General features: G+C 51.9%; 1 protein-coding gene across 3 annotated transcripts in view; it reads right to left on the bottom strand.

Moving 5' to 3' along the window:
- Positions 1-246: 246 nt before the first annotated feature.
- Positions 247-25,237, bottom strand: part of SEZ6L (seizure related 6 homolog like) — a 151,897-nt gene continuing 126,906 nt past the window's right edge. For 2 of the 3 annotated variants that reach the window (XM_054006752.1, XM_054006750.1), the window contains 8 exons: positions 16,377-16,573; positions 14,064-14,258; positions 13,520-13,711; positions 9,474-9,668; positions 7,680-7,712; positions 6,620-6,734; positions 6,106-6,208; positions 247-4,726 (listed from right to left, as the gene is read on the bottom strand). In XM_054006752.1, the coding sequence (XP_053862727.1) occupies positions 4,697-4,726; positions 6,106-6,208; positions 6,620-6,734; positions 7,680-7,712; positions 9,474-9,668; positions 13,520-13,711; positions 14,064-14,258; positions 16,377-16,573 (1,060 nt within the window). In that variant the 3' untranslated portion in view covers positions 247-4,696. The remainder of the gene's footprint in view (positions 4,727-6,105; positions 6,209-6,619; positions 6,735-7,679; positions 7,713-9,473; positions 9,669-13,519; positions 13,712-14,063; positions 14,259-16,376; positions 16,574-25,237) is intronic. The other variant, XM_054006751.1, reaches the window with a different exon arrangement.

Genomic DNA, 25,237 nt, shown 5'->3' with positions numbered 1-25,237 from the left:
CCCGGAACCAGGAGACAGGACATGTGAATTCTATTCCCAGCTGGGTGATCTTGAGTAAGATGCTTAACGTCTCCATGCCTTAGTTTCCCTATTGGTGAAACATGGGATAGTAAAGTAGCTACTTACAGGGGTTGTGAGACTTAATTCGTTAATATTCATCCAGCACTTTGAGATCCTCAGATGAAAGAGGCATGAGAAGGGCAAATGGTTATTCTCAACAGTATATAAATGAGGAGAGGTCAGACCTGACGCAAAATGAGGAATTTATTGCACTCAGGGTACAGTACCACAGACAGAGCTGAAGTATGTTTGTACATTAATATGGAGGGAGAGTTATGACTGCCGGAATGCTTCTCTTAACACAGTAAGTTCACCCATATTCAGATTTAAGAATAAGATTTAAGATTTAAGAAATTGTAGTTTACCTTCAAGAAAATTGCATGAAAAATATACATTATGTCGCCCTACAAACCCATTATTGGTCATGTGAACAAAAGTAGGCTATTCTGACGGCTGGGATGAAAAAATACCAAGAGGCATCGTAGGCAGGTGAGCAGCCGTGATGCAGCTGTACTGCATGCAAACCACTTGTAAAGCTGTACACAAGTACAGACAACGCTACGCAAACCTGTGGCACAGTTTGGGTTCGGCCTGTCCCTGCTGGCATACAGGGAATGTTGTGAGCTGTGCATTGGAACTGCCCTGTTCTGCATATGCACCTCTTCTCCCTTTAAAGCCCCCAGATCAACCAAAAATAACTATATAAGAAAATGTTTTCATTTTTCCATCCAGTTCCACCTTGGGCTTTGTTTTTGAAACTGTGAACCTATGAAATGGAGACCAACATAAATACAGCAAAAAAATCTAGACGGGTGGAATTTGCCTTAGACACTTTGCTATCCCTCCCTAGTCAACATTATGCTTTAAGGGCCTGATCCAAAACTCGGTGAAGTTGGTGGGAGTCTTTCCATTGACTTGGACAGACTTTGGCTCAGGTGGGCAGAGTGTCCCACGTCATTCTGGCCTTAGGAGAACAGTTGTGTTGAACGTACTGCTTGCCACACGCTTACTCCTCCGGACAGTCCATCTCCTTTATCTCCACTGACCCTTCTGACTGCTGACAGCGGAAACACAGACCTCATGGAGTATGCGCTCCATCAGCAGATGTTCTGCGCTCTGCACCCAAACCAGAGTCCCAGCTCAACTGAGGAGAAAGTTCTAGACTCTGCCAGGGCTAGTGCAAATCTCTGACCCCACGGGGTTGGATGATTTGGGCCACACTGACTCCCAGAGGGAGCCAGTCTCTACGGTCGAGGGGTGTTTCCCTGCCCCATGGGGCAGGACGTTGTGATGTTCAACAGCGAGGCAACCGGGGAAGGTCTGTTGTTTTCATCCATGAATAAGGCAAGGGCATTTGTCTCATTTCCCACTTGCTTTCATTCTGCCCCGGGACGAAGTGCAAACACCTCTTAGCTAACGGCACCAGCAGTAAAAGATCCACTGCCAAACCAGCCCAGGAAGCAGATGTCTCTCCTTTTCTTCCCTGGGAGCAGGGCCTGTTTACTGCAGGGTTGAAATTTCTCCCAGTCTTCAGCCAGTGGAAACTGCCTCCAGATGAGCCCAGACCACCAATGCAGAGGCTCTGTGCCCCAGAAAACAGATGCATCTGGTAGGGTCCCTTTGCTTCCCTTGCTCAGAAGGCTTGGTTTAACATGCTAAATAATGCACTAAAGTAACACAGCAGGAGGCAAGGGAAGGCTTTTTAAAGTGAGCGGCCATGGGGCCTTCCACCTCTCCATCCTATCATATTTATATATGTATAGAAAGGAAATAGTAACTAAATAAGGGATCACTTCCATTCCTGGTTACCTGCCATTCGTCCGCCTGCCCGGATGCGCTGAATTTATGTAGCACAGCAGGCTTATTCTAAAGAGGGCGGCATATTGCCCCGATAGTGTGGTAATACACTCTTGAGAGTGAAAAGCAAAGGAGCAGTTGCTCCTGTATTTCTTCCCAGGGGGAAATGAAGAGATTTGCATCTCGATAGTTTGTAAAACCAAATCTAAAGGAAACTGAAGACTCCTTTGGGCTGGGTAGGCTTTGGAGAACACAGAGAGCCCAATCTCATCCCAGTGACTTCTGAGGGACTAGAATCTAGCCCTGAGGCGCCCCTGAGAGCCACCAGGCTCATATGCAGCAGGAGATAACCTGGGCCCATTTTCTGGAGAAAAACTCCACAGTTGAAATACTGTGAGATGGACCCAAGGCATCAATCGTCACGGTTTGGGGCCAGGGGGACTCTTCTGCACCATTCACTCGTTTCGGATCAGACTCGTTCACGAATGTGACAATGGACGGGTCTGGTGTGTAACCATGGAGACCTGCGGATCACATGGCAGATCGCGTTGACGTGTATGCAGCATGTAATACAGGCTGAAGCACAGGCATATTCTGTGGCTCACATTTTTGTTAAACTTATTTTCAACCATTCAAAAATATAGTACAATTTGTATTAAGGTTCCACTAAATTCTAGAGCTTCCCATGGAAGTGCTGGATCATGTTCAAAAATATTTAATCCCCACAATTTTCACATTGTTCTTATAAAAACAGACATATATGAACAGAAACGAAATACCTGGTACATTTCTGGCACCTTTTTTTGTTTTTGTTTTTCTTTTTTTTTTAACCTTTACAAATTACAAATACACATTCAGTTTTGTTTTTTTCAAAGGAAAAAAAATCTAATGTCTCAGTCATACCACTGCAGAGATGCACTAACCTTCTCTAAACTAAAACGGACTTGAAAACGTTGTCATGGTTAGAACTGCCATTCTACACAGACAGAAAAAAGACACCAGCAGCCAAAGAAACATCACCAATGTCGCTGTCCCTCCAGTGATAGCAGGAATGGTCCTGTGTGACCGCCAGTTTTGTGGAGAGAAATATTGGTAACTAAGTCATTGGAACCTTTTGTGAATCTTTATGTTTCCATGAAAAGAAAACATTTGAGCATTTGTTTTGTTAAATGTGAACATATTATTCTCCAGAACCAAAGAATATGAATGTGGTGCTCGAATTCCAGTTGTCACAGGGTTAGATCAAGATGGAAGTGGCTACTAAAGGCTCTATTTTGCCTGCTATGTTCCTCCAGCGATTGGGCTCCTGTGGTGAAGTCAGGGAAGGTTTGCTACCTGACTTTCTTCCCTACCATCATCCCACTAGTCTATTCTCTCTTCTCCAAGTGGGGTTTGCCCAATGCCTGACTCACAAGCGGAGTGCAAATCTAGTTGATTTCCTGTTAGCTCAAAGCTGGACAGTGCAGCTCTTACTGGACACTGTTTTCTGCCACGGAGTAGTGGCAGCGCCCTGGAATGGGTTTGGAATGACAGGAACGTGGTGGTTTGGTTGCTGCCATAAAGTCTTCCCATGCTGCTGAGAGCTGATCAAGTGCACTCTGCTGGCTTTGCATGCTCCGGGATGATGGGAGGAAGGACTGACTCTGGCTCTTCCCATGCAGAGTTGTGGCTAACTAACCAGCCCACCTGCCCTTCCCAGAGCAGCTATTCCAGAAGAACAGTGGACTCTTCCAGTTGCATGAGGGCACCGTAACCTTGAAGGGCGAATGCTCCAAAATTAACCAGAGCATGTGATAGGATCCTGTATTCCATCGTTATTACCCTGAGATACTTACAATAAAGTGGGCAAAAGGTGAACTCCGACTTTGAGAGAGACTGCATATTCCTTGCAATGGCCACAGTAAATGTTATTAAAGAGCAATAACAGGTGTGAGCAGAAGACAAGCAAGCCTGTCTGTTCCCAGTGTAGCAGAAACACAGCCCGAGAAGGTTTTACCCATGCCTGCCAAGGTCTCTCAGACCGGGGTTGATATGCTCAGCAATCGCTGGTTGCACACGTTAAGGCTTCTCTGCAGCAGCTCACATGTTCTTGTATGAGCCTCTCCAGGATTAAAAACAAACTGGGCCAAGCAAGTAGCATGTAACTTGCTAGTTTGGTCTCTGCTTCCCCTTTCTCCCCAGACACCCGAGGGCACCGCGCTGTACCTGCCTGGTAACTTTCCTGAGATGGGCCCCAGGAGAGAGGCTGCTCCCTCTACTCACTGCTCTTTGAATCAGAGAGTGTAGCACCAGATGCCTGATCAAACTCTAGGAGAACCGGAAATGTGTGGGCAGTACTTAGGCTTAGGACAGTGCTCAGAAAGACTCTCCATGTATAATACCAAGGAATCAAGCTCTGTGTCTAACCCAGCTCTTGGCAGTTAACTGCAGGATCTTGCATGGAGACACTTTAATTTTTAACACCACAAAAAACGTAAAATCTCTTTGCGTGTGGCCAGTGCAGAGTTGGAGACTGTCGCTGCTGCGGGATGGGGCCAGCAGATCCCTGCACCTCCCCACCTTCATGTGTGGGCTGGTAGCTCTGCACTGGTCCTCAGAGGTCTGGTACACCCAGGGAGCGGAGTACAGCCTGCCGGGAACACTCTGAACACATCTATCTCAAGTTAAATAGAATAAATACAGCGAAGAAAACAGTGAAATCATCAATAAAGAGGCAAAAGGACAGACAAGAGTAGGTCCAGGATTCCAATTAAACTCCACATGGTCTCTGGATTAGTTACGGAGGAAGTTCTATTGGAGTGAATTAAGTTCACATTTGGAGACTCTCGTATCACTGTCTTTATATTGAAACTTCATATTCTCTTGTTTCCTAAAAAGAAGAAAAAACACGTTTAAAGGAATGGTTGGGTTTCCACCCACATTAATCAGCCCTGGTCTATGTGAGATCAGACCCAGGTGATATCTAGGCCTTGTCAATGCAAGAAAACTGGCTTGATTTCATTAAATTGGTTTAGAAGCTGATGTAGTTAAAGGGTTCAAAACCCCAGGTGTCTCCCTTTGATTTCTATTTAAGAGGGCCCGTGCAAGAGGGCTGTGTCAATTTAACTAGACCCGTTTCTAAACTGATTCGCTATTTGGTACAGTTTTCTCATGGAGACAACAGTATGGCCAACCCCGGACATTCAGAAACCATAAATCAGGTCCCAAAAATCACAAGATTGGTTTAAAAATCACGAGGTTTAAACAGATAATACATTTGGGGTCTTTTACTCTGCCTTCCGGTTTTGGAGCCTTTGGGTCACACTTGGGTCACATTTTCCAGCTTTTCTTCACAACCACAGGGGCTGGAAACTGACTTTTTAAAATGAAAGCTGAGATTCTCATGCAATCTGTGGCCTGTGGGAGCTGGGGCTCTGAGTCAAATGCCAAATATTGTGAGGCTCGTGATAAAACTGAGAGTAGGCAACACTGATTTGAAGACCTAACTCATGCCAAGGCACTGCCTTATTTCTCACGTCCCCAGACACACACACCTGGCTGCTCAAACAGGCCCCTTGTTCTAACATGGAGCTCAGAGCTTGGCTGGGAGACTCTCGCCCCATGTAACAGGAGCTGGTTGCTCAGCACCTGGCAGGATCTGGTGCTCTCCTAGTTAGAAGTTAGACAGAAGCCATTGTGCAAAGCAGCTGCGGGAGGTGAGGACAGGACTTCCAGCAGGCCCCGCAGTTTCCCTCGGCACTGAGCTTAGCTCAGAGACCCCTCGGGGGAGACTAGTTCAGTGTAACTGCTGTACCTGCCCCACAACGAGCCTGTCATGTCACTGCAGAATCCACAGAGCCACTCACATCCCCTGCTTTAGACCTCAGGTGTCCTACCTGCGCCTGGGGGAGTCTCACACGCCAAAGGGCCAGGAGAGGGGAGCCCAGCAGTCAGCAGGAGGGTATTAGACCCTCCTTGGCTAAACTCTAACACCCCTCGCTCTGATTGTCCGGCTCACCCTGTTCCCAGGGTGGGGTGGAAATGCTGGTGCTGTTGAAACTCCCCTAAAGACTGATTTTCTGGCTGACCCGCTGCATCATTTGCCCACCAGGACACAGAGGGCGATAAGAAGCAGAGATGTTCTCTCAGGAGGGACCTTGAGGGGGGTTCGTAACCTTCCCTCTTGCTGTGAGTTTGCGCCAAGCATTCACCTTCAGTTTAACGTAATGTACGGCTGGAGAGAACTGAGGCACCGAAAGGCCAACTCACCCCTGTCTCGTAAATTGGGTTGTCAAACTCCGTCTCTACGGTGATCTGGCTGTATGGGTGGGAGTACATGAGGGGCAAGCGCAAGTTGGAGTAGTACCGACATCTGAGAAAAAGAGACGCAAGACAGAGAAGTCACCTCGCTGGGTTGGAACAACGCAGAACCCAATGGCTTGCGCATGTGGAGTGGTGAAGCCAATGGAGCAAGGCAACCCACACTCACGCTCCCAAATCACCCATTCCCCTTTGCTCTCCCGCCTACATTCACTGCGCAGCACGGAGATCACGCAATACCGGCAGCAAATACTGCGAGGTAAGGGCCTAATTATCAGAGCTGCCTGGCCCCTCAGCACCCACAGGGTCCGGGGTAGCTGCTGGGTGCTCCCTCTCGGGAGGAACACAGCACTGGGCAGAGGGCACTGGGAGGCTTCTGAGCTGCTGTTTGCCCAGTGCTCTGAGATCCCTGGTTAGAGGCCCTGGAGAAGTGCCCAGTGTTGCTGTTAGAGTGGGTCCCCACCTTGTGATATAGATGTATGCGCCCCCCAGCAGTAGTGAGATGATCAGCACTGGGATGAATATGGCTAGCGCCATGTTTCCCCCTTCGAGCGACGTCTCTGCGGCAGCTTCTGCTACTGAAAACACAATATTCATTATGTTCCCATAGGCCAAACGTTTGGGATTCCCCCCCCCCCCGCCCTTGGGCTCTGCTTCCCTCCTAACCTTTCCCTCCCCTCATGGTACTGCCTTGTCTCTGTGGCCAGCTGCAGAATGATGCTTGTTTGAAATATAACCGTAAGACCCAGGTTTCTTCAGGGCCACCCAGAGGATTCAGGGGGCCTGGGGTCTTTGGCAGTGGGGGGCCCCCGCCGCCGAATTCCCACTGAAGACCTGGCACTTCGGTGACGGGTCCTGGGGCGGAAGGAACCCCCGCCGCTGAATTGTCACCGAAGACCTGGAGTGGAAGAAGCTCCGGGGGCCCAGGCCCCACGAGAATTTTCCGGGGCCCCTGGAGCGAGTGAAGGACCCCGCTCCAGGGGCCAGGAAAAACTCTTGTGGGGGCCTGGGGCAAATTGCCCCACTTGCCCCCCCCCGGATGGCCCTGGGTTTCTTCACAAGCCCAAACCAACCCCATCTATTGTCTAGTGTCCCATAACAGCTGGGAGCACAAAGTGGGGCCTTGAGATGTCCTGCAGGAGACGGGCAGGTGAAAGAGAGATTTTATTGTCTGAAATGCAATTGCTCTCCAGTGGTCCCAGCTGCAGGCCCCAATGGGTGACCACGAGTACTCAAAGCCTCAGACCAAGCCCTTCTGCCCAGAGGACCTCCCCAAATATTCCATCCCTCTGAAGAGTCCTGCACTGAGGGCACGTGACACCCTCCCATGCAGAGCCGTCAGCCCAGCTGCATTCCAGAGTCCCTAATTTCTGAACTGCAGAGCAATGTCAATGCTGCAATGCATACTTGTTGCAAATTTGTTTGCATTGTCTGACCAAATGCAGGTGCTGCACTCTCCAGAGGGCGGTGCCAGACATGTGCTCTGCCTGACTGGGATTTTCCAGCAAATGGATTTCACTCACCTTCTAAAGCGTGTTCAAAACTGTCTTGATTCACTGCAAGAGAAATTGGGAATTGTTGGCAGGGTTCGAGATGGTCAGGGGGGCTGGCAGCCTCGTGTGAAATGTGAAAAATACCCACATTTCCCTTAGGTGGATTTACTGTTTTCCCTCTTTGTGAAAACTCTAGTGCCCCAGGCCAGAAATTAGAACTAGCCAGAAGGACATTCCCAGCAGCATAAGGAACCCCCCTGGATCTCCTCCTTCAGGGGAAGCTCGCTGAGCACTTTCATAGGAACATCTGATGGGCAATTGTCTGCTCTCTTTTCTCCATCAGTGGCTTGTTTCAAATGCTTCCAAGAAAGGTGCCAGAAAGCCCATCATGGGTGATTATGGAATGACTTGCCCTTTGGGGACATTTCCTGCAACCCCGTCAGGAGCAGTCGCCTCATGCCCTGAGCACGAGAGTTTATAACCGTCATTAATATTTTCAGCCCTGTCTAATTTAACTGTGGCTTCTCTCATTATCCATATCACTGTCTGTTTCTTTCTTGAATCCTGCTCTACTCTTGGTCTCAATTGCATCTTGTGACAGTGAGTTCCAAAGGCTAATCCCATGCTGGGTAAAAGGAGATTTCCTTGCATCAATTTTAAATTTGCTGCCTTTCAATTGCTTTGAATATCCTCTCGTCCTTGTTTTAGGAGAGAGAGGAAATAAAGTTCTGGTGGGCATCCCGCATGAGTGTCCCTGTGCATCCTTCTCAACTTCCCCTCCCATTCACACCCATGCCCCTGCCCTCTGCAGTGACACACCCCAAAGGTCTCTTCCATCAGCACGTGGGCACGGGGAGTCCCCCAATTTGGAGTTTCTGCTTCTCTCCACAGACCCCAAACCATGCCCCCAACACTGAGCTCTTTGGATGCTTTTGGCCTTTCTGCACCCACCGAAGGCATTCCCGGACTGGCCTTACAACAAGCGCCATATAACTACAGGGCAATCAGCTGCCAAGCGAAGCCTGGGGTCAGGGGAATTACATTATCCTCTCCTGAGCAATCTGCAAAAGCCTGGAAATACACTGCTGGTCCGGGACACTGTTACTGGGCAATTCACAGGAAATTGCGGGATGGTTATTCCCTGCTGTTTAGTGTGTTACCAGGAGGTCCCTCCTTGTGTCCAGGAAATAGACTCAAACTGAAAACTGGCCAGTTCACCAAGCAGGGCTTCCTCTGGCCATTGTCATCAACTCGTGACCCAAGGTAGGGTCCATATAGAGAAATGTTAAATGCAGGAACAAAGTGTTCACCGGACTTGGGGCAGAATCCAGACCCCTCTGGACACTCTGGGGACCATTTCTGCTCCCCCAGCCCTGTCTGCCACGTGCTGGGCAACTGCTGCTAGTTAGCAGCTTCTGACACAGTTCACTAGGAAGGGGTTGAGATGGATTCCCTCCCCCGGGCGGGCAGAACCTCTTAGAGATAAATCCGTAACAACTACCAAAATCTCCGATGCCCATGGCTGGAAACCTGGCAACACCAATGTGTCAGAGAGCCTGGGTGACACCTGGAGAGCTGTTTGTTTTCAGGGCTGAAGGTAAAACAGAAGAAGGAGCTCTTAAGGAGGGGACTGGAGTGACATGCTTTGCTGTCTTTTAATGGCGGTGAGAATGGAGAAATCTCCGTGCTGGGAGGAGGTCGCTGCTCAGAGCTAATTCTCTGGCGTGGCGGGAACTAGCTGAGGACACCTGCAAAATCCCGGTGGATTCCAGCCCCTTCCCAAACTGTGGTCTTGTTTTCCAGCTGTCTCAGAAAGCTCGTTACCTTTGCAGATGGGCAGGGGTCCGCTCCAGTGGGATGGCTGGCCCAGAATGCATTTGATAGTAACCTCGCCCATTAGCTCAAAGCCTTCATAACACATGAACGTCAGGGATTCGCCTGGCAAGTAAAGGCGTTTGTAGAGTATTTGGTAGCCATTTTCAGGTAATCCTGGATTATCACAGGCAAGGGACTCTTCAGCTGAAAAGAAACATCCCAGTGAGAGTCACGCTTTTTCTGCCTGTCCCGAGCGTTTACCTAGCCGTCAGTCCAGTACTGTGGGATCTAAGCCGTAGCCACAGTAATCACTGGATTTATTTTTTCCTCACCTTCACCAACTACATTTGGCTAAAGAGGAACAGTATGTCAGGCAATAGCCTGGTATATTAGTCCGTTCAACAGCTGTTAAGTGTCTAAGAAGGTGAACTTTGTGCTCTGGTATTCACCAGCAGAAGTTGGTCCAATACAAGATGTTATCTCCCCCACCTTGTCTTGCTAATATCCTGGGACTGACACAACTACAAGTACACTGCATACTGGTATTATACAGTCACCATCACCATGAAAATATACACACACTCCAGAGCTGGGCACAGACTTATTCCCATAGGAAATAGTGGGACCTGAAGCATTAATTCTGTGAAGGGACATCTGAGCTCTTTGGCAATAATCTAGTATCACTGTTCTCTGTCATGGCACCAGAGAAAGGATGAGCGGGAGAACTAGGAACATCAGCAAAAGCCCTCCTCCAGAACACACCGGACTAAAACAACAAAGTGCGCTGGCAAATGGAGCTGTGATTTCCCATTGCTGCTCTCTCTTCCTCACACTGGCTATGGAGCGAACTCCTGAATTTCAGGATGTGCTACGACAACAAACCTGATCCACACAAAGGTTGCGGGAAGTGGCTACTCAGCGGAAATGCCAAGGCAGAACTGATAGGCCTGTCAGAGAACAGCCTGGGACTCTGTCTACAGGCCAGGCCTCCGTAGAGCAGATACAAACCGACTGCCGATTCTGGTCTCCAGGCCCTGCAGAGCGATGAGCACTGTGATAGCCAACCCAGCCTGTGCAGCCTTTGTAGAATGCCAAAGGGTCTCATCAGGCAAGTGGGGCCAAGTCTTGCCTCTGCCCAGAGGATGATGGGGGGAGCTGAAGCTACTTAAAACGACACAGCAAACTCCAGGAACAGATGGGGTTTCAGACAAGCCCAAGGTGGCATTCTGCAGGGAGAGGGCGTGAGAGGCAGAGAGCGGGTGGCCCAGCCAACAAAGCAGCGTGACTGCAAAGAGACTTTGCTCCGTTGACCAGAGTGGAGTGACGGCCGATTGACACCGGCTGGGGATCGGGCCCAAAGCTTTCCCTTAGCTTTTTACACAACTGTTTGCAATCCGGAACCCCCCTTACCCCTTCTTTTTATCCTATGACTGCTGGTGTTAACAGGCCACTCCACCTCAAATGGGCCCTTAGAATATGTGCTGACGACTTATGCTAAACTCTCTCTTCCACCTTGCACTTAGCTGTGATGCCGGGAATACCTTGCCGCTGGAAAGTTGGTCTCTCTCACCAACAGACGTGGGTCCAGTAAAAGCTATTCCCTCCCCCCTTGTCTCTTGCTATGAAATCAAACATTTAGGGGGGAAGCTGGCTTGGGCTAAGTGTCCAGCAGAGGGAGCAGAGACTGGGTGCTGCATGGAACAGGCAGGTTGCAAGTGAGCGGGGCAAGGGCACCGTCAGCTCTTAGCCAGAACTTTCTGGGGCGCCCTGTGTGTCCCTGTAAAGGTGCTAGGCGCCCCGGGGGCATGCGCTGTGCAGTCTGCGGCACTGGGGCAGCTGCTCTGGTCCAGACACAGTGAGGGGCGCAGAGAGTCCTGGTTCTGAGTGGGGCGGAAGCAGTAGCTAAACCCCGACCTGCGCTCTGCCCAGGCTGGGGGTTGACCCAACACCAGCATTTCTGGGGCCAGGCCAACCATTGACTGTCACCCAGGGTCCAGGAGGCTGCCCCTTCCCCTTGTGCTCCCGAGGAGGCAGGGCAGAGCCGAGGACTCCAGTAAGGCAGTGAGTAGTGGCTACAGAACGCCAGCAGAGGGAGGTGATCGTTGCCATTAGCTCACTGACTTGTCCAGCCGCTGCCAGGCAAAGGCTGGGGAGCATGCTAAAAGGAAGGAGACAGGCAGCAGCAAAAGGGAGGGGTGACAGCGCTCCTCCTAGATTTGGCCCTCTAGCTCCCTCGTGTAAGGAACCTGGTTGCACAGCTGCCTGGTCAGTAGCAAGGTGCGAGCTCAGGATCTTCCACGCCATATTACAGGCCTCCTCCAGCTAAAGGACATTTGCCATTTATGATACGGGTTACTGGGTTTGTATCCTGCAGGAGTGAGAGCATGGCAAAATCACAGACACTTACGCAGATCTGGCGCCCTCCCCAGCAAATGACAGGAGTTCATGCATTGCCCGCCACCCCTTCCCCCCCCCCCCAATACACGACATGGACTCTGGAAAGATTCCCAAGAGAAGTAATATGCAGCATCAGTGCTGCCAATTCATGTGATTTGATCATGTCTCTCATGGTATTTGGCACTCCTCTTAAAAGCCCCAGCTCCCGGAGTCAGGTGATTTACACGAGACTCTCAGCTTGCATTTTTCAAAGTCCTGGCAACCAATAAAAACCCACCTTCCCCATTTATCGTTTTTTAAAACCTTATGATTTTTAAGCCAGTCTCATGATCTTTGGGGTCCAGCTCATGATTCTGACTAGCTGGAGCTGGTGATACTTGGTGCCTTGGAGGCCTGGCTGGATCACTGAAGGGAAAGTGGTCACGAACGGTGCCTGTAGGGACAAGGGCACTGGCTCACTGAAGCAGCATGCTCCCTGGGTGTGAGGAGTATCTCCCCTGGGACGAGTAGGGTTTTCACTGCTTGAACCATTTCAATAAGTTTTTTCATTGAAAATGGCCTTAAAAAAAAAAAAAAAAAGACGCCACTGATCTTTTCATGAAAACGGCTGACATGGTCAGCACCTACAAAATGGCCTGCCATCTTCTGGCCCCTTTCCCAAGTTTTGACTGAAAAATCCTGGCCATGGCCATTGAAATGACAAGGAACGTGGACACCTCCCCAATTTTGAAAGCAATATTAATGACAAATGGGGGAAAACTGAAAAATGGGTCAATTTTGAACCCTGCGAAATGAAATCAAGGCGGCACTTTCTCGCAGTAAGAGGGATTTGACCAGCTCTGCTGGTGGTAACAGCCAGCGTACAACTGGGGTGGCCTTTGCTCTAGATCAGAAGCTGGGGGACAAAGGGCAGGAGCTGCTGAGCAGGGAAGATATTGAGTTTCTTCACCTTCCTTGCACCAGGCAGCGTTGCCTTCCGCTCTGGCAGTATAGGACCCCATTAGCAGGCAGGGTCAGGAGCTGGTAGCACCCCTGCAGGGAGATGGGGTGACACAGGTCTTCTGCAAACGAGATGGGAGGCCACAGAACAAAACCCACAGTGATTTCAGCAGCAGCGCTGCCTGTTCTGCTGTTGCAGAGAGACCTGCTATCAGGAGTGTTTCTATTACACTGCTGCTCGTCAGCCTCTTTAACGAGCTTTTACTTATCCTCTCATTCTAGACCCTGGTTATTTGAATTATTAACTGCTTTGAATTGCTGGTGTGTAGGAAGGGAGTCTTCAAACTTCCGGCAACAAAGAAAAGGCCTCCTGGATGGATGGGACCAGTGTGGCCCACATGGTATCTAGTGTACGGCATCTGGGGCTATAGCAAGGAGAATGTCCCTAAAGATCTCGCTGTTGAAAGGAGGAAAAAGCCCGGAGGAAACTGGAGGTGACAGAACAGGAGCAATGGTTTCTGATGCCTGGCTCGGTATGTCTGGTGCTTACAGAACGGACTGTCTGCTGGGACCCTGGGCTCATCCGCTGCTTGCTCCAGCGGGTTCTGAATTTCCAATGGGAAACTTGCAAATCAATTCAGATAACAAGGAGTAAAGTAAAACTGCAGCCGCGAGAAGAGAAATAATTGCAACACCATAAAGCACGGAGCCCAACTTACAGACACAGTGGGGTAGCCTTGATGTCCAGATTGGAGTTCCTGTTTCACGGCTGTAACACGTAAGAAGGGAACTTCCTTCCAGTACAAAGCCTGGGTTACACGTGTATTGAATGGTGGTTCCAACCAGCAGCACTGGATCAGAAATTAAACGGGTCGAGTGGTCCACTTCCCCAGGGTCTGTGCAGTACATAACTAGAGACAAACAGGTTGTGTAACTCCTCACAGGAACGTGACACAGGACAAGCAGCAAGGCAGGCAGTGGGGGCAGATAAACAGATCAGTAGCTCTGAAATGGACTGGTGTGGAGTCCACTGGCAAAGTCACTGGAAGGAGGTTGGAAAACGCTTTATTCAGCATGTGTTCAGCACAAGCGAGTCCCATTTCACATGCACCCTGACATTAAATGGGTCTGATCCAGAGTCCAGAGATGTCAAAGGAAAGCTCCCCATTGATCTGAATGGGCTTTGGACCTGGCTGACTGTGTGCACGAACCCAGCAATACCAAGCAATGTGTGTGTGTGTGTGTGTGGGGGGGGTGTCTTACTTTTTTCACAAAACGGAGGGTCGCTGCTCCAGGTGAGGTCCCATTGGCAGGTGAGCGTGTCACTTCCTACGATGTCATATCCTGGATCACACTGGTAGGTGATCTTGGCCCCTCTCACTAGCGCTGTGTGTGATGTGGTCTTCCACCCGTTCTGAATTTCAGGCAGGTCTGAACACGAGTCATTCCTTGAGACCTCTGTAGCCACAGAAAGATGCTGGCTAGTACTTAACGATCTGCACAGATTGCCCCTGGGCCTGCCTGCTTGCTTTCTCACCAACAGGGGGGCGACCTTTCTCGGTGCTGCACAGGGTGCCCGGAGAGGGGTTATTTGATTTACAAAGTGAAGCTGATGACCCTTCCAGCTCTGAATGTGAAAAGCATACAGCCGGCCATTTGCTAGCCCTGGCGGTGCTGGTGCCATGGTCAGCAGAGGGAGCGTCACAGCACAGTGTGATCAGCACAGCACCGGGTTAGGGCTGGGTTTAGAGGCTTCAAAAATCTCGCTAGACCCTAACGAGTTTCAGAAATGGGCAGTGCTTCCTAAGCATCCCTTCACTGCCCAGGCAAGCGGTGTGCCTGGGCCTTTACACCTGACTATTGCTGCCCTTCTGTTAACGATCTGTCCCATCGTTAACGAGGAGCTGAAATATCCTCCTGGGCCCAGATCCCCAAAGGACGGGGCTGGCCATGGGGAATTCCCGGCTAACCAAAGCCGCCTGGTACATTTGCCTTGATTTGGAGGCTAAACGCAGTTTGTCAGCATTAGTGTAAGTTTAGCAGAAGCCAGTTGCAGGCAGTTGATCCCGAAGGGTTTGTGTTTTCACACCTGCTGTGAAAGCAGCGCTAGCCGAGCACAGCACTTACAGGTCCGGGCTAATTTGCTCCACCGTATTATTTCCTGCCCCCTACGTTCCTAAGGTCGGTGACTTTAAGACACTCAAGCGGATCACTGTGTCCACAGACGCAGTGTGGCACTTTACGGAAGGGGCCCTGCAGATCACAGCTGACCTGCACTGTATCTCATTCTCTGCTGCTGTAATAGTGCATGCAGGCGGGAAGGAGAAATGCTCGCTGGGCACCACTGCCAGCTCCTGGAGGGGGGCCAGGTGCTCTGCGTGTGAGCAAGCTGGGTGCTCTGCATGTGTGCAAACTGGACACTCTGCGTGTGTGCAAGCCGGGCGTTCTGCGCGTTTGCAAGCCGGGCACTCTGCATGTGTGCAAGTCGGGCGCTCTGCGTGTGTGCAAGCCGGGCACTCTGTGTATGCACAAACGGGGCTCTTGATGCAGCTGGAGTGTTGCAATGCACACGTGGTACTGGGTAGCCCATCACCACCCTGGGTCGGTGCTGAGGGACCAACGGATGAGCCTGACCAAAGCACTCCCACAGCCATGCTAGTGCAACCCACCCCGTGCAGTGGGCCAGCCCCCGCCATGCATCGGGGAAGCCAGGAGGACACTAGGTGGCGTGTGCAGAATGAGGGAGTTAGAGGGTTCAGAAGGTGGGAATGAGTGACCGGCCCCAGGTAAGGCCCAGGGGCCAGGCTATCCCCACAGAGTCAGGGAGCCGTCAGTCAGCACCAAGCACCTCCCACCCCCAATCCTGAGGCAGTGAGCGTCACTCTGGCCTTTCCTCATGGCCGGTGCGGTGCTGCAGTTTGGCAGCGCTGTCTAGCCCAGCCCATGGGGGCCTGCTGGGCTGGAGAATGCTGCAAGGGCTGGCAGAAGGCCAGGGACAGTAGCCACAGAGGGCTGTTGTAGCAGGTGGCCATTGCCTGGGGGATGTAGGCAATAGTGGCTACGGGTTTCAGAGGAGCACAGGGAGCCTCTGCTGCTCTAACAGCCTGCCCAGGGCTAGCGCATGGGTCGGCTGAGCTGCGCCAGAGCCCTGGGGCCCATTGCCTGCCCCGGGTGAGGTAGCTCAGCGTCGGAAAACCTGCATCCCCTCACTCACCACCCCACATTCTGGGTTAGAATTCACTGAGTCGTGGCCCTGGCAGACGCCACACCCAGATGCAACGTGTCCAGCCTCACTGCCCCAAGAGCAGATCTCAGTGCCCCCCCGCCCCAAGAGCAGATCTCAGTGCCCCCCTCACTGCCCCAAGAGCAGATCTCAGTGCCCCCCCGCCCCAAGAGCAGATCGCAGTGCCCCCCTCACTGCCCCAAGAGCAGATCGCAGTGCCCCCCCACTGCCCCAAGAGCAGATCGCAGTGCCCCCCTCACTGCCCCAAGAGCAGATCGCAGTGCCCCCCCGCCCCAAGAGCAGATCGCAGTGGAGGCCCTGGCTGGATAGGGCAGCCCCCCCGGCACACCTACCTATGTAGTTCATGATGAATCCCTGCCCCTTCCCGAAGATGAGGCCCGCGGGGTCGGAGTGGAACTGGATGGTGAGGTCAGGGGTGGAGGAGTAGAGCTTCTGGGGGCCACTGCTGCCAACGTACTGCCCCAGGATCCGGGCCGTGAGCTCGTCCCCGTCATAAATGGTCAGGATGTCGCTGTTGCTCAGGTTCAGGCTGGGAAGGGAAGCACAGAGAGGAGCCTGGTCAGACCGGGTGCACAGGGGAATCCAGCCGGCATGTTACTGAGTCAGACCCAGGGGACGTGGGTACTGGACCCCGCCAGTTCCAGGCCACGACATCACCAAACATGTCCGCAAGGCCCGGAGCCACCCCCCAGCAGACTCCCCTCACTTCTTCCATGCCCAGGACTTGGTTATGGAAGCGAAGTGTGTGGACCCAATGTTCTGACGAGCGCCCGGAGAAATCTCTGCTCCTGGAGGGCTCCGCAGACAGGGAACAGCTTGCACAGGGACCTGCGATCGTTTGAATTAACACAGGGGCCGATCCAGCGCCAGTGAGCAAGGCGTGGGACAGGGAGCGTTGCAGAGCTGCGGTGGACCTGAAAGCCTGCGGCCTGCGCCCGTGGCTGCAGGGTGCACGGACGGCACGAGGGGGCTGATCTCTGACTGGACGAAGTGCAGAACATGTCTGCCTCTTCGGGCTTTTTCACAGTGGTGCCGTGAGCAACCGTCACCCCCCTTCACCCGCTGCCGGCGTTGGCTGCCTTCTGACGGCACGGCTGGATTTCCCACAGCTTAACTGAACTGAATTCTTTGTTCCTTTCGTACGGCAGAAAGCTCAGTGCTGTGGGACGTGGAGATGAGATGACTGGCTCCTGCTCTGAAGGGGAATTTAAGTTATTGTGTCAAAACATCCCACACCGCCGACGACGTTCCCGCTGGAACCGAAGCCTCAGGCGGCTCTGGGAGCAGCAGGGAGCCGGGGCCGGAACGAGGTGGGCAATAGGCAGGGTTACTTCCTAGCTAGCAGTGGCTTGCTACAGGCCACCATCGGGGCCTCCTCTTGCCCTGCTGCTGGGTCAGTGTGTGCCTAGCTCTCGCCCTCCTCCTGGGGCATTGCCTCCCTCTGTCACTGCTGCCTCCCTCCCTTCCCACAGCCGGCATCTGCTCCACCCCCACCTCTGACCACGCGGCGTGTCCAGTTTTCCAGTGAGGAGCAGGAGGATCGCTAGGAGGAGGTCGCTCTAACGAGTCCTTGGGGCGTGGTGGATCTGACAGGCTGGTGCTGGCCTGGCCCTGGAACCAAGTGGCAGCGATGCCCAGGGATCACAGCCTGAGCTGATATAAATCGATGCAGCTCCACTGAATTCAGGGGCAATTTAAATCTGGCCCAGAAAGCGTGGAGCAGGCAGGGCCACCTGGAAAGCTGCGCCGAGACCACTGCACGCATCACTGAGCAAACAGGAAGGGGACTTTCAAAATTCCCAAGGACTTTAAGGGGTGGGGCTCACGGTTGGTCACCCAAGGGCAGGGCAGTAGAGTTCAAACGATGACCAGAGAGGCGAGAACAGGCATTGTGGGACACCTCCCGGAGGCCAATCGCAGCACTGTAATCGACCAGGGTGTCTACACTGGCCCCACGGCCCTGTAGCCCCAGCACAGAAAGCTCTATGCCTCTCGTCGGGGTGGTTTTTTTTACAGTGCTGCAACTGTGCAGTTTCTGCGCACTAAGTGGCTTGGCAGCGTGTAAACCTCGGGAGTTACAGCGCAGAACCTGCCAGTGTGGACAAGGCTTTATTCCCAGGGCTCAGACATGTGTTTCTGAAGAACAAGCCTGTCAAATGGGCCAGAACGCACCAGATAGCAGGTATTTTCCAAACCTCTCCCCAGGGCAGGAGACCCCCCAGCTTTCCCCTCCCCTCCCCAAATCACACCAGCGGAGCAGTATGCTCTGAGGGGGCTTTCAGTGGCGAAGTCTCTGTGTCTCTAGACAAGTCCATTGACAGACCGTCATTTGCCAAACAGGGTGCCTCCATCTCAGGGCTGTGAGAAAACCATAGCTTGGCCAGACTTTCCTCCTTGTCCCCCGTGGAGAGCACATGCCCCCTGGACAAAAGAGGGGGCTGTCAGGGCTGCTGGGAGAAATATTTGTAGTAGCCCCACTTTAGGATATCAGCAGCACATCACTGCGTAGCTCAGAAGTGTGTCTCTCTCACCAACGGAAGCCAGTCCAATAAAAGCTATCACCTCCCCCACCTTGTCTCTCTAATATCCCGGGACAGACCCAGCTACACCGCAGACAGAGATAGAACAGTCACATAATCTGGTTGGCTAATGGGGTAGCTGGCCTATGGTACATGTGGCATGTAGTGGACATGAAATGATGCAAAACTAACAACAAACGTCAAAAGAGGCTTTAAAAACAAGCTGAGCTGTTATTTGTCTCCTACAAGCGATTATTGCCTCAGTGCCTGAAACGGCTTGGAGTGACTGGCCATTGGCAAACTCACAGCCTGCCAAAAACCCAGGAACATGTGGGGCAGCTGGATCATTCTTCACTAAAGAGATCACAGCTGTGTGTGGGGCATGTTAATTCTGTGTCTGATGCGTCCCAGCACATCACAACTGGTGTGAAGCTTCTCCAGTTTGGGATTATGAATGGAGGGAGACCCAGTTTGAGCAATTTCATGCAGCCCTTTGGAGAGGATAGGGCTGAATTCCTGAGTAAAGTCCATCCGACACAGGTTCCATTGGAAAAGATACATTGGATCATTTCCCCCTCATGTTTTACATATAAAATGGCTGAGGTAAGAAAGTGAGAAAACTCTCGGCGAATGACTAATTCTGCAGTGGGTACATGAGCATTCCCCAGGGTCAGCAGCCTGGCTTTTCCCAGGCAAAGGCCCCCACTTGGCTTTGAAGTGCTTTGCACAGACAGGGCACATCGCTGCATCCAAACAAACCTTTTGGCCAGGTCAGTCCAGTGTTTAGATTTTTTCTTTGCCAGCAGAGTGCACGGCTCTTCCAGAGACTGAAATCTATGGGGGGGGAGGGGGAGCAGGCTCTGGAGGGTGAGAAATCTGTGATGAACGTCACTCTGTGACCAACTAGGAGAAATTAAAATTCCGCAGACTCCTTTGCAGAGAACAATAGGTCACCTGGCTACACTCAGGGTCGCACCTTCATCCTTGCAAGCTCCTGCGTCTCCGAAGGTCCTTTGCTGGTCTGGCTCTCCTTATGGCTCATCACACAGCAGTCAACCTAGTATAACCGGCCATCCTGTCTTCAGGTTAACAAGGGGTGTGTGTGTCTGTATTCCTGCCAATCACACTACCCGCAAGAGAGACCAACACCACGCCTGCCAAGCCCTCCTCCCAAAAGAGAGCCCAGCCCCTCAGGCACCTGAGCGCAGGGGGACCAGGGAACACAGCAGACAGCACGGTTCCTTGGCCTCTCAAAGTCTCTGCTAATTGAGTGCTGCTCTGGACGGATCAAAGGGGAGCTGCTGTCAGTGGGATGCAGGGGCTGGGATTGCAGGGGAGATCCAAGGAACACACACGCTGAGGGAGGCCCTCCAACCGCCTCCTCGTTTGGTGGCAGAGGCTCATGGCTGATTGGCACCTGGAAGCCGAAGTCCCTCTCCTCTCCCCTGGCTCCAGGGCAAACGGGTGGGGAGGAAGGGAGTGCAGCTGTATCTGGGGATGAACAGAGACAGCTCGTCTCCCACGCTGTCAGCCCAGGGCTGTGAAATCTCCCGCCAGGGCCAGCCTGAACAGAGATGAGCTGAGACACACTAGGTGACAAATCAACCCAGAAGAAACTGATAAATAAACAACACCTGCTGCCTCCTCTGCCATGCTGTCAAAGCTTCAGATCAGTACCAAGCAATTCCAGCTCTCCTCCACGGGGCAGCTGGCTCTCCTCAGAGAGACCCTCCCTGCTGTGCCCAGCTGGTGTTTTCACCAGGACTTTGCTTTTCCAGCTCCCATCTTTGGGCCTGGTTCTCCAGGCACACGCAAGCCCTTTGTCTCAGGGGGACAGACTGAACCAGAAATGGAAGCTGCTGCTGCAAATGCCGGGTGGGTCTGTCCAGCTGGTGCCAGTTTTAAATGCCCAGCTATGGCTTAATAGTTTGCTAAGCCATTTGCGATGCTCTTTGGGAACTTCTGGAGCACGGGAGAAAGCCCAGAGGACTGGAAAGGGGCGAGTATAGCACCGCTCTATGAAAAGGGGAATAAGGACAACCCAGGGAATTACAGACCAGTCAGCTTCACTTTGGTACCGGGAAGATAATGGAGCAGATAATCAAACCAGGGCTTTGTAAGCACCTAGCAGATAATAGGGTGATAAATAACAGTCCACAGGGATTTGTCAAGAACAGATTGTGTCAAACCAGCCAAACATCCTTCTTGCCAGGGTAACAAGGGTGGGCAGTGGGGAAGGGGGAGATGTGCTGTCTCCTGACTTTAGTAAGTCTTTTGATAGCGTCTCACAGCATGGAAACCTCCAGGGACTGGGGCGCCCCGGCAGGGTCAGAACATGGCAGGGCCCATATCTCCCACACAGGCACACTGGGGAGAGAGACGCTGCCCCTGTTGGGGAGTGCCCTGGTTTTACTACGCTTTCTCTTGCCCATCGCCGCTGCCACTCAACTGGGCACCTGCCCCACACCCACCCCAGCCTAGCGCGGCTTTGCTTCGAGATGCAAATGCAAATGTCTGAGTAAGGTTCTTGGTGGAAGCTATCTAGTCAATCCCAGCAGAACGCTGGCACTTGGTGCAAATCTCTGCTTTCCAGCAAACACCATTTCTGTTTGATTACTTCAAACTGTCTGGCCTCCAGTTCTGCCCCGCCCCAGCCCCCACAAAGCTGGGAAGGTGCATTAGGAGCCCTGCCTTCGGATTTTCACTGAAAGCTTTAAAGCCGTTTTGACTCTAAGCTAGTACTTGATCTTCTGTGGAATCGTCTCTGGGAATCCCCAAAGAGCATCACAAGAGCTTCCCTCCGCATTGGCAGTATCCCCCTGGCAGTGGCTCTCAGCACAGGCAGCTTTCCGAGGAATCCTGTCTTACTGGCTAGCCACCTGAACATGCAGTGAGGCTGCCAGCTTGTATGTGCGCCGCATGAGGCAATCCTACGTCACGTCTCTGGTCTCAGGGAACCCAATCCTCCGCACGCAGTGGGTCTGATGGAATCAGGCAGGAGAGTGGATGCATTTCATGCAGACGTGTTGATCCCACAAAAGAAAGAAAAGCCAGGACAAGGGAACTGGAGCTGGTTCCCACAGCTGAGCCTAGGGGGGACAGAGGAGGAGAGGATTTTATCCCTCCTCCCATCCTCTGGTACCTTTCCCAGTTACATCATTTCAACAGATCCTCCAACAACAATTTCTCCTTCGGGTCCGTCCGCCCCCACTCACTTCTCCAGCCCAGGTGGAGGTTTCTCTCATTATTAATTTTCCTTCTTTTTAACCCCATAGCTACCACTGTGGGCAAGCGACAGCGAGGCGATGGGATGTGCCTTTTGCTTCAGAGGTCGCTATGGCTTGTGGTCCTTCCTCGCCCTTCTCGCAGCTGTGAAGGCGGAGTCACAGCCCTGTCGGTGGCAAAGTTATTCTGGTAGCGTGCAGCCTGAGACGGTGCCAGGCGCCCATGTGCGCTCTGTCTGCAGTGCGTGGCGGCTGTGGGGAAAATAACGTGTGAGGGGAAATTCTGGACTGGTCTCCTCGCGCGCTGATGGAGACAGACCAGGGGAGCTCAGGGCCAGGTGCAGCTCACGCTGTGCTCTTAGCAGCCGTGTTAGTGAAAGAGCCTGAGCCAGCGTCCCTTGGCAAAGCAGCGTGCAGCCCTCCTGACATGCTGAAACAGGCCTGTCACTCAGAGAACTGCTGATCACCCCAGGGCCCGGCCTGTGCTACTGACACCAGCGTGCTGGGGTTCTCAGGCAGACAGTCACTTCGAGTCCAGGGGCCAATCAGGAAAGGGGCTGGGAGCTATTAGGAGAAAGGTTAATTAGTGAGGGCCTGTCCCCAAACCCACTGAAGTCAATTTAGTTGGGGATTGGTCCTGCTTTAAGCAGGGGGTTGGACTAGATGACCTCCTGAGGTCTCTTCCAACCCAGATATTCTATGATTGTATGATTCTGTGACATGCACACTAGTGAGTGACCAGCACTAAAACTATTCCACTGCTGGACACTAGCAGCCAGGCCCCATTAACTGGGCCACACGGGTGACACTAGCTGCTTTCCCTGGCTCTGAGGCCACCTGCCTGCCCTGCTCTGCATGTCCTCTCAAGGTAGGATCTCGTCCAGAGCATGTGTGTCTGTGAGTCACAGTATGTACAAAGAGTGCCACCTGGTGGCACAGGCGTTAGGGTGTATGGCTCATCAGTGGCTAGTTTTAGCAAAGCTGTGGTTACATTACAAATGGCCTCCTGCCTGAGCAGATCTTAACAGGCCAAGCAAACCCAGCAACGACATTAAGTCAGGCAGGAAAAGCAGAAAAATCCCTCTGATGCCTCCTCGTGAAACCCTGTCTTCCCAATCTTCTCCTTCACACACAATCCAGATTTGCTCTGGGCTTCCATTCCTTAAACCCGAGCCGAGAGGGTCCCACTGTGACGATTTTCTGACAAAGAAAGTCACACCAATGCTTGCCTCTCTTGTGTGTATTCAGCCCCAGAAACAATCCCGGTAACAATGGTGCATAAGGCAAGCAAACTCTCCCCACATGCTGAGGTTCATGCACGGAGGGCAAAAGTTGGGCACCTCCAGCAACGACACACCACACAACAAAAACACTAACCCAGGAACCTATCCTTGCAACAAAGCCCGTTGCCAACTCTGTCCACATATCTATTCAGGGGACACCATCATAGGACCCAACCACATCAGCCAGACCATCGGGCTCGTTCACCTGCACATCTACCAATGTGATATATGCCATCATGTGCCAGCAATGCCCCTCTGCCATGTACATTGGCCAAACCGGACAGTCGCTACGCAAAAGAATTAATGGACACAAATTAGACATCAGGAATCATAACATTAAAAAACCAGTCGGAGAACACTTCAACCTCCCTGGTCACTCGATTACAGACCTCAAAGTCACAATACTCCAACAAAAAAACCACAGACTCCAATGAAAACTGCAGAATTGGAATTAATTTGCAAACTGGACACCATGAAATTAGGCTTGAATAAAGATTGGGAGTGGATGGGTCATTACACAAAGTAAAACCTATTTCCCCATGCTATTTTCCCCCCTACTGTTACTCACACCTACTTGTCAATTGTTGGAAATGGGCCATCCTGATTATCACTACAAAAGTTTTTTTTCTCCTGCTGGTAATAGCCCACCTTAACTGATTACTCTCATAGTTAGTATGGCAACAGCCATTTTTTCATGTCCTCTGTGTATACAGTATATATCTTCCTATTGTATTTTCCACTGCGTGCATCTGATGAAGTGGGTTTTAGCCCATGAAAGCTTATGCTTAAATAAATGTGTTAGTCTCTAAGGTGCCACAAGGACTCCTCGTTGTTTTTGCGGATACAGACTAACATGCTGCCGCTCTGAATCCAGTGAGTCTGACACCACTTGCTCTGACAGCTGTGACACAGGCCAAAGGGTTTGCAGGCCGTGTGATGAGTGCGAGTCTGTCCTGGCACTTAGCTTAACAGCAGAGCTCTCATCTAGAAATGCTGGGCGTCCAGTTTCTAATCCAGAGCTCTGTCCTGAGCCTGGAAACTGATGTCGTTATTGGCACATGCGCTTGCTTGCTGATTGAGATGTGTGGCGCTCTGCGGAAGTGTGCACGCACACAACACTGTCTCGTTTGCTCTGTCAGTTGAGTGATCGAGTGGCAGCCACACCACACTTCAGGGGCTCGTTCTCGGTGGTTTTTAAGCATCAAACACAATTCCTGCAGAGCTGGAGCTGTGCTGAGCATTCCCAAGGGGCATGCAGCCCCACTGCTGCCTCTCCGGCTGTGGCACTATGCCCTTACCAGCTGGAGCAGCCATGCGGTGCGGAGCTGTGTAGACTGGATGCGGTTTGTAGGCTGTAGGCTGTGCTCTGTCTCTCAAAGTTACACAGAGTTCTTGGAAGTGTCCTACCTACACAATAAGCACCTTGAGAAAATATTAGGTGCCATGGAATTATGCTGTTTCTATTGCCTGGACCTCATCGAGTTCCCATTCAAAGAGAATGTCCTGGAGTTTAACTCCAGCCACAGGTGAGAGTGCCAGTGACTGCAGCCCTACTAACTAGGGCTTCCATAAAACTACATGTCTGAGGCCTTGGCTACACTTACCAGCTAGTTCGACGGCTGGAAATCGAAGTTCTGGGTTCGACTTATCGCGTCTAGTCTGGACGCGATAAGTCGAACCCGGAAGTGCTTGCCGTCGACTGCGGTACTCCAGCTCGGCGAGAGGAGTACCGCGGAGTCGACGGGGGAGCCTGCCTGCCGCGTGTGGACCAAGGTAAGTTCGAACTAAGGTACTTCGACTTCAGCTACGTTATTCACGTAGCTGAAGTTGCGTACCTTAGTTCGAATTAGGGGGGGTAGTGTAGACCAAGCCTTAGGGTCAGAGCCGGTGGTGAGCTTCAGGGCACACTGGGCCAGAAGAATACAGGAAATAATGCAAGATAGTTTGTAGCTTTGGACTGCCCTGGACAAGCATGTGTTAGCATGGGGTTCATTCATGGCAGAGACTGGCTTCAGTCCCCAGCTCATTTGTCTTTAATAAAACCTTTCCCTTGTTTTGGGGAACACTTCTTGGATCCACCCGAAAGAGAAGTAAAAGTTGTTTGCAAACAGGATGGAAGGGATCATTATATCAGTGAACGGCCATGCAGGCTTCTAAATCTGGAAGC

The sequence above is a fragment of the Malaclemys terrapin genome, chromosome 16 (assembly GCF_027887155.1).
Source record: "Malaclemys terrapin pileata isolate rMalTer1 chromosome 16, rMalTer1.hap1, whole genome shotgun sequence".
Lineage (NCBI taxonomy): Eukaryota > Metazoa > Chordata > Testudines > Emydidae > Malaclemys > Malaclemys terrapin.
The sequence above is the reverse complement of the archived record's forward strand: the minus strand, read 5'-3'. Positions and strand labels throughout refer to the sequence as shown.